The sequence below is a fragment of the Mus caroli genome, chromosome 4 (assembly GCF_900094665.2).
Source record: "Mus caroli chromosome 4, CAROLI_EIJ_v1.1, whole genome shotgun sequence".
In the NCBI taxonomy this organism is placed as follows: domain Eukaryota; kingdom Metazoa; phylum Chordata; class Mammalia; order Rodentia; family Muridae; genus Mus; species Mus caroli.
The window spans coordinates 101506144-101515508 of NC_034573.1; the positions used below are offsets into that span (position 1 = coordinate 101506144).

General features: G+C 51.7%; 1 protein-coding gene across 2 annotated transcripts in view; it reads left to right on the top strand.

The window, feature by feature from the left end:
* Window positions 1–3412: 3412 nt before the first annotated feature.
* The window catches only part of Ttc39a (tetratricopeptide repeat domain 39A), a 39847-nt gene continuing 33894 nt past the window's right edge, over window positions 3413–9365 (top strand). Inside the window, exon 1 of one of the 2 annotated variants that reach the window (XM_029476680.1) lies at window positions 3413–3516. In XM_029476680.1, the coding sequence (XP_029332540.1) occupies window positions 3479–3516 (38 nt within the window). In that variant the 5' untranslated portion in view covers window positions 3413–3478. The remainder of the gene's footprint in view (window positions 3517–9365) is intronic. The other variant, XM_029476678.1, reaches the window with a different exon arrangement.

Here is a 9365-nt window from a genome sequence, read left to right on the forward strand (position 1 = left end):
ATGGTGTGAATAGTGTGTAGTGGTCCTGAAGGATGGTGTGAATAGTGTGTAGTGGTCCTGAAGTACAGTGTGAATAGTATATAGCGGTCCTGAAGTGGAGAAGCCTAGGGGTCCTGGCTGTGTTCTTGTGGGTTGTAGAGGAAATGAGGAAGGAAGGCAGGTCTGACATCTCGCAGGCATGACAAGTCAGGGAACTGGTGTCCCGACCGGTGAGAAAGGGACTGAGACTTAGGAAGTTAGTCCTCAGGCTCAGTTGTTGGCTCAACATGGCGCTAAGCACATGTTCCAAGCTGGGTCACCTGGGCTGGAAGAAGCAATAATGAGCTGAAGCTGGGCCAGAACTCTTGAGGACCTGGACTGGCCTTGGGGACTCCCCATTTACTCAATGGCTGTCTGGCTCCAGCTTGAGGACCACTGTGGTGATGGGGGAAGAGTTCTGACTCTGCTGCTGACCTTTGCTCAACTGTTCTCATCTGTAAAATGGGGAGAAGTGCAGAATCCACCCCCAGGCACCAGCAGTACTGCTGTGCTGCATGCCAGGCCTCTCCATCTCCATCTCCGTATGCACGAACTCTTGCTGCTCACAGGGAAGTAGGTAGGGTTATTTCCATTTCCCTCTGCAGAAACTGAGCTTCACAGAGCAGTTAAAAATGAAAGTTGGCCAAGATTACAAGCATGCGTGGCTTGTAAGTGGCCTTTGACATGAGTCAGCCATTGCTAAGCTGACTCCCTCAGAGGGAGCTGGGACCTCCCTGAAGCCAGTGTTCACTGTCAGCCATCCATAGGCAGAAACACAGTGATGATCAGACTTTACCGTACCTTGAGAGATGTCCACGAGAGTCACGTACAGGCATCTCTTCCTGCTCCTTCCCCAGGTCATACACAGTGTCACCCACAGGAGTTAGGGCTGCTCATTGGAGGTAAGAGATGAGAGTCTGGGACCCAGTCAGGGACTTCCTGGGAGAGGTGACATCTGAACTGATACAAGTTCTTAATAAAAATAGAATTTTTTTTTTTTTTTTGGCTAGGCTAAATGGAATCAGAACTAATGGAGCTTAGTGCTTCAGGACCACTTATCTGGCCTCTTCTGTCACTCCAACAAGACCCTGAATTTTTTACTTTAGCAATCTGTTGTGTCTACCTATCCCCTGTGCTACTTTGCATGCTGTCTGTCCATTTCTTTTTTTAAAGGATTTATTTATTTATTTTATGGTATGTGAGTACACTGTAGCTGTACAGATGGTTGTGAGCCTTCATGTGATTGCTGAGTATTGAATTTAGAACCTCTGCTCACTCCAATTGGCCCCTCTCCCTCCGGTTGGCCCTGCTCACTCTGGCCCAGAGATTTATTTATTATTATACCTAAGTACACTGTAGCTGTTTTCAGACAGTACCAGAAGGGGGCATCAGATCTCATTACAGGTGGTTGTGAGCCACCATGTGGTTGCTGCAATTTGAACTCAGGACCTTTGGAAGAGCAGCCAATGCTCGTAACCACTGAGTCATCTCTCCAGACCCTGTCTGTCCATTTCTCATATAGCCTAGCTAGCCTGGAAGCCCTTAGCCTTAGCTAAGGATGACTTTGAACTCCTGCGCCTTCTGCCTCTAACTCCCAAATGTTACAAGTGTGTAGTGTTGTGAATGACTGTCTTTTCTTTTGAAGAGAGACATTTCAGTGATAAGCTGCTAGCTCCATCCCTGGTTCCATGGATGAATTATGCGACCAGGAAGGAGTGTGTGTCCTAGTCAAAAGGAACAGCATGTACAAATGCCTGAGGACATGACTGTGTGGGGTGTGCGACAGGCTTCAGCCTCATCACCTAGGACTCACTCATCTCTACACTGGTCTCTTCAGAACCACAAACCCCAGCATTCGTCAGTGTGCCCTTACCCACTCCTGTGCCTTTGTCTATATTGGTCCCTCATGGAGCACACCTGCTCCCAGCTTCATTAATACACTTATCATGGCTCAGCTCCCATCTGCCCCGGACAGACCCTTCCTCCCCACCCACTCTTCCTCCTTCCCCAACATACTCACCCTCGTCTGGGTTCCTTAAATAATGGTTGCTGGTACATGCTGTTGTGGTCAGGTTCCCATGGTCGTCTTTTCAAGCCCATATGTGAGGCTACCAAAGTTGGGATCGTTTCCACATAGCAGTGCCTGGCCTCTGCTCACACAGGGCAGCATAAGGACATCCTGGGAAATAGCTCAGCAGTTAAGAGCATTGGCTGCTCTTCCAGAGGACAGAGCTTCAATTCCCAGCACCTACATGGAGGCTCACAATGTCTGTAACTCCAGCTCCAGGAGATGTAACACTTTTACTCTGGCATAGCTGCAGGCAAAACTCTAATACACATAAAAATATTTTTAAAAAGAACAACAAACAGCTCACAGTCTTTCCAGGCAGTTATCTTGATGAGAGCAGCAATCCCCCCAGACATTTCTCCCTATTCCTAAATTCAAGTTGCCTGGCTCCTCTGGGATCTGGTCCAAGTCCTTCCCACCACGGCTGCATCTGCAGGCTGCTCTTTCTTGCTTCCTCTTCCGACATCCTGGAGCTCAGGGCCAATCCCTCCTCCTGTCCCTTGCCTTTCTAAAGGGACAGCTCTAATCTAATGGCAGCCACGTGTTATGATGAGTCACCAGAGCATCTGGGGCCCAGAGGTAGTGGCCGGTTAACTCTTAATGGGCCAGGGCTCTCTGCTAGAAGATCATGTGGGCTTCTTCGGAACCTGTCTCGGGTCTAAGTGCAAAGTGGGCATCTGGGGATGGACCACTCACTCTGGAAGTGAGAGAGGAGGGGGCCAAAGGGAGAAGGGGCTGAGTGTGAGCTTTGGAGTTAGAAGGGCTAAGTTGCAGTTCCTGCTGGCCACTTATTGCAGAGTGGCTCTACACAGGTCACATGAACTCAACCACTGGAGTTTTCGCATCTGAAAAAAATGGCAATTTTAGGGATTGTTTGAGAAGGCGAGTGTGAGCTGCCTGCTAGCGGTGCGTGCTAACCCGCCTGCTTTCCCGCCTTCTGGTCTCCTGCAAAACACTGGCCCCGTTTGGGCAAGCGGTTAGAATGAATGTCCACGCCTGTCTGCAGAAGCTAGGCTTTCTCCGCTAACATGGCCCGGCAGTGAGGCTGGACCGCGAGATCTCAGGTGTGGGGCCGGGAGCTGAGGCCTAGGGAAGGTGGAGAATTTCCCAGCCCGAGTGGGTGGAGGTGTTGGCAGCTCCGGTCCGTGTCTGCGCCGATGCTCCGAGGCCGGGCCGCGCCGACCTTGAGCGCCCGGGTCCCACCTGGCCAGCGCCAGGGGCGGGCGCTGCGCTGCGCGGGCGCGGCCATGGTCCCACTGCGCGGGTGGGCAGCCCGAGACCGGCCCGGCCCCGTCGCCTTCCCCGCCCCCCGGCGCGCCCCTCCCCGGCCGCCGCGTCGCTGGGAACCGGCCGCAGCACCTGGGCTGCGCCTGGCGTCCGGCGCGCGCAGCGATGACCACGGCCAGCGGCCCGGGCGACCTGCCCGCGGGGTGAGTGGCGGAGGCCGCCTCGGGGCGCGGGCCGTGCAGGGCGAACGCTGCGGGGGCCTCCCAGGAGGAGCCCGGGGACCGCACTGCGGCTCCAGCCGCTGCGCAGCCTGCAGCCCGCGCCCCGCTGCCTCCTGGGGACCCTGGCTCAGTCACAGGCCTTCTGGGTCCCAACTTTCTCTCCCTCCTCATGGAGTCTATACCCGTGGGGTGGGCCTTGTTACGATCACCCTTCTTTACAGATGAGAAAACTGAGGCATAGCTCTTAAGTGACTTTGATTATCCAGGAGGTAAGAGTGGAAAGTGAGATTTGAACACAGCTCTGTCTGGTGGCATCCCCTTTAGGGATATTTTGGGTATTTGAAGGGCTCTAAGTGTGCTCGGGCCCGGGGTATTGGGTGTACCAGGAACCTAGGTTGTCAAGGTGGGTGCTGTCACTATCAACATGGCTGTCTTGGCCAGCCCCACCCCCACCCCTCCAAAGTCACAGTCAGACCCCCTAGATTGATCCCGGGCACTGCCAGTTGCTGTCTGGTGGTAAATCAGCAGCTCTGCTGTGCTTGGGTTTCAGTGCTTAGGGGGCAGTTGCTGGGATCCTAGGCTGCTGGGAGGTTGCTGGGCAGAGATCCTGCTCAGGTGAGCTGGGAGGGGTTGCCTGCCCTACCTGGAGACTCAGACTAGTGACAATATTTGCCAAGGGCCTGAGGCCTGACAGATGAACAGGGAGGAGAGAAGTCACCAGCCAGCTGGAAGCCTCTAGTGTGGGTCTGAGAGAATGGTAGCTCGGTGCTGGGGAGCACCGTGGCTGGAGGAAGTCACCTGTTAAGTTTTCCCCTAATCATTTTCTGTTGTATAATTTTGGTCAAGGCATTTGACCAAACCTCCCTGACTTCTGGTTCCTGCTTTGGAAAACACAGAGGCTGGGTTAGCTGCACTCTTCCTGCTGAGGGTTGAAAGCTCCGGAGCTTGGCTGACTACCTTTGTGCACAGCCCTGTCGGAACACCACCCTTCAGTACTAGAAGCCTGGTTTTCAGGAGAAAAGGCAGACATGGAACAAGGCTTCCATCCACAAACTTGCTGGCTGAAAGCCAGACTCGTCCCTCTTGCCTATATACCACAGCTGTGCCTGAGTCCCTGGAAGAACCCTGGGCACCTCTAACTCTGCTCCCAGCCTCCAGGCCAGTAAGCACAAAGTTCTAGCAAAAAACAGAACATCTGTGTTCCTGTATGCCTGTGAGGGCCCAGTCTTTGTGCTCACACAGGTCCATTTGTCCAGTCCCCTGCTTCTGGTCAGTGCCATCCTTGTGGGATTTGAGAAGAAAACCAAAGTAGAAGCAAATCCTGCTTCCACCTGTAGACACTTAGTCTCAGCAAACACTCAGACTTTGTCTGGGTATAACTGTAATAAAGTTTTATCTACTATATAACAACACTTTCTTGGCAGTGGGGACAGGGTGGGTTAAGACAGGGTCTCCTGTAGCCCAGACTGCTGGTGTACTCTCTGTGTACCCAAGGATGACCTTTGAACTCCTCATGGTCCCATCCCTACCTCCCACCAGCTGGGACTACAGGCATGTGCTACCATGCCCAGTTAACAAAGTGAAATGTGCCGGGCAGTGGTGGCACACACCTTTAGTCCCAGCACTTAGGAGGCAGAGGCAGGCAGATTTCTGAGTTTGAGCCCAGCCTGGTCTACAGAGTGAGTTCCAGGACAGCCAGGGCTACACAGAGAAACTCTGTTTCAAACAAAACAAAACAAACAATGTGTGTGTGTGAGTGTGTGTGTTTGTGTGAGTGTGTGTTTGTGTGAGTGTGTGTGTGAAATGTTTTTAAGGCTTCAGAAGAATGTGGTAAATAATTCTAAGGCATTTTGATTTTTAAATTATGTAGGCAGAAGAGGGCATCAGATCCCCTGCAGTTGGAATTATGGGCAGTTGTGAGTCATCGGTGAGGGTCCTGGGAACCCGACTCTGGCCCTCCATGAGAGCAGCGCTTAACCACTAAGCCATCCTCTAGCCTCTGTGGTAAAGCCCTGGGTTCTTGTCACCCTGTGTTGCCAGATGCTAACTCTGTGTTCCACGTACTCCATCCTCCTTTTAAGAGAGAAGTCCTGTTAGCGAAACCCTCTGGAATACCCCCTCCCCACACCGCCTTCCCTCTCCAGAGATAATTGCCAGCCTGAGTCTTGAGTTTATTGTTTTCCATTTTTATTCTCCTGCTGAGTATGGGAAAATCTAAAAACAATCCAGCGGGGGGGGGGGGGCTGAGTCTGCTCTTGCTTCCAAGTGTTCTGTAACAGAGCCTGCAGCAAACGCCCGATCTATGGCTTACTTTTCTAAAAGTTTGGTTTCTGAGGTTTTTGCCTCCTTGGGCCCACAAGCTGGTTCCCCTCACCTTGGCACCCACTTCACCACCCTGTGTGAAGACTCCATTAATTTACTCATCCTTCTTGTTAGACACTGGGGTGTTTTCCTGCCTCCTTCTATTCACAGAGTGTTCATTCCTGTATGGCTGTCTTTTGTACACAGGAGTGTGCCTCTGTGGTCCCCCCTGGTCGTTACAGTGTGCACTCAAGCCTTCCCCTCCCTCCCTTCCTTGTCCCTTTCCCCCACCCCCTCTTTCTTTTTGACAGGATCTCACCATGTCGACCCTGTCTGGCCTCAGATTCAGATCTTCCTGCCTCAGCCTTCCTAGGTGCTGGGACTGTAGGACTGGGCCTCCAAGCCTGGCTTGTTCCGTTCCTACTTTTGTCCTGCTTGATGAGAGTGATGGACCGTGCATAGCATGAGGCAAGAACATCCAGTGATAGTTCCTGAGTATTCCCACCTCAGTCTTTCCTCACATTCCAGGTAGGAATGTGTAGGCACCATGAAGCCCATTGTACTGATGAGGAAATAGAGGCTTATCAAAATCAAAGAACTTTCTCCAGGCTGGGGTTGGAGCTCAGCTGGCATGGCGCTTGTCTAGCATGCACAGAGCCCTGGGTTTGATCCCTTGGCACCAAGTGAAGCTGGGCATGGTAGAACACAACCTGTAATCCCAGCTCGTGGGAAGGGGAGGCAAGAGGATCAGAAACCCAAGCTCATCCATGCTTATGTGGTGAGTCCCAGGCCAGCCTTAGATATAAGAGCCCCAGTCCACTCTCAAAGGACAAAACCAAAAACACCTCTAGCAGGTGACCAAGTAAGTGCTGAGCTGCAGCTCGGCTCAAGGCTGTCTGCTTTCAAAACTCTGAAAGGCTATGTCCTGTTAAGTGTCTTCATATAGTACTGACCATGTGAGGCTAAGGGCCACAGGAGTAGGGGGGCTTTGGGCAAAACCTCTTGGACCTATTTGAAACCTAGAAAGGTCAATTCAGAAGCCACAACTCCCTATAGATACTGCATTCTTTGAGCGATCGTCCTCCATCCCCAAAGGGCAGAAGAGAGATTAAAATCTAGGGCTGGCTCCAGTCTGCTCCCTGAGTGACTTTGGTCTTGAGGTTAGGGTAAGAGGTTAACTGAGTCTGGGGGTCTCCCAGTTACCTTGTCTCCAGGACTGCCAATGAGACTTCAAAGTACCAGCCCAAACGACATAGGGAGGCAGGGAGGAAAGGGAAGGAGAATGGCTCCAGCCACCGGGCACCCCTCCTACCCTCCAGCTTGCTTCTCACAGTGGCCTCCCACGTGTGCATGTGAGTGTGACTGTGACTGAACGGGTCACAGTTCTTTTCCACGGTGCCTAGGACCCTGATGTAGGTCACCAGCCATGTTCCATCCAGCTCATTGCCTGCCCATCTTCATCCCTTACCCATGCCTCAATGTCCTTAAGGATAGCAGAGGCCACTGTCACAAAAATATAAGTTGGTGCCCTGGAATAGAAAGGCCTGGGTGACTTAGGCCCTCCTTCCCAGCTAGGGCAGGGGAAGCCTGGGGAAAGTCCTGTGCTTTGCTCCTGCAGAAAGCCCCGGAGAGGAGTCGGCTGACACAGCAGCGCCTTTACTGCCTTATCTGTCACATGTAGATAAGAGCTCAGCTGGGGGAAGGATTGAGCAAAATAATACCATGGTTAATTTAGATAAGGGAGTGGTTGTCAATGCCATTAGTCCCATAGAGCTAATGTCACCAGTCTTCCTAGCTCCCTGGCCAGCCCCTGCCTCACCTGCAGGTTTTCTGAAGCCTGTCTTCAGCCTGTCCAGACTGCAGTGCCTCAGGACCACCTTGTAGCACTACCAGCCCTGGCTCACTCTGTACTCTGGTCTCTTTTGGGGCTTCTTTGTCCACCTTGTGTTCTGTTCAGTCCCATGTGGCTCAGATGCCTTCCTTGAGTGTCAGGGCCTCTCAGCCCTGATAATTTTCACAGTCACAGCCCTGTTAGCTGTGGCCGTCATTGTTCTGCCTGTTCTGGAGTCTTCAGAACACTGAGTACCTCAAAGGCAGGTAGGTTCCAGTTTGGGGCCATGCTGTTCCAGAGCCCAGAGTGAACACGAACCAAGAGAGTTTGGTAGGTGTGGTGGGAGGGAAATAGGGTTCAGGACTGTCTCTAGTGTAAGGGGAGGTTGATGTTGATATAACTCACTTCAGTTAAGTCAAAAAGGTGCTGGGGCTCCAGGGGAACAAGGCCCTCGGGCTGTGTGTCTTTATCACCTCTACTCAGGATAGGATGAGAGGGGTAGAATGTCTGCAGAAAGAAGAGGCAGGCTTTTGCCTCTGCACTTGAGGTCGAGCCAACGGACACCTACATAGGCAGAAATTCAGGTCAGAGCCCAGCACTTGGCTCTGTGGGTTTGGTTAAGTCACCTCACCTCTATGCCTCTGTTTTCTCTTCTGCAGTGGGTATAACCCCGTGTCACTAATATTATGAGGGTACAAGTTAAGAATGTCGTTGAGTACACATGGCACTATGTTTCTTGCCTCCTGGTTAATTCAGGCCAGGAAGATGACTGGGTTGGACACTGGTTGCTAGGCTGGCCCTAAACACAAAGGAAGAGAACAGGTCAGGCCTCCTGAGAAGAGGGCCAGGCAGCTTTGGGTTGGGCCTTTTATGACCATGGAAAGGATGTGGGTCTTTGCTCTCAGAGGCACCAGAAACCATGATGGGTTTGAAGAAACATGGTCAGATCTGTGCTTTCAGAAGATACCTGTAGCTATTAAGACAGAGGTGAGTTAGAGATTAGCATTTACAGCAGACCTGGAGGCGCAGTGGGTTACCCCGGGCACCCTCTATGGTGACTTCCTGAACTTGTGACATTGGTTGGTCCTCCCTTGCTGTGGGGACTGGGGTGTGACCAGAAAGCCATGGAAACCTAGTGGCTTTCAGACTCAGAAAGCTCCAGCCACTCGAGGCACAGGAAACTGGGTTTGGGACTTGAACCTTGTGAAGATTCTGGACACAAACTCTTTCCCCTGTCTTTAAGTGGGGGCCCTGGAGGGTCCAGTGTCAGGAAATACTTGGAGAGTCATGGGAAAGAATTCCCTAAAAATGACAAATACTAGTTGACTTTCTTGCAAGAGCTTTGGGGTGTGTGTGTGTGTGTTTAAATGCACACTACCTTTGAGGATTTAGAATTCATAAAGTAACATAATAATTTTTACAGGCTCAGGGAAGCTGGCCAAGTCAGCATGGTCCTTTCTGAAGGAATGGGTCCTATCCCAAGGTTCCTTTGGGAATACTCAGATGTGAGTTAGTGATAAAGGTTTAACGCACACAGGGAAACAAGCCACTGAAAGTGACAAGCACCAGAAACAATAAGTAACAGAATTGTTTTCTCTGAGCATCTAAAAGGCTAAAATAACATATAATTAGTTGTGTAGAAGATGTGTGAAGAATTAATCCCAGCACTTGGGAGGCAGAGGCAGGCGGATTTCTGAGT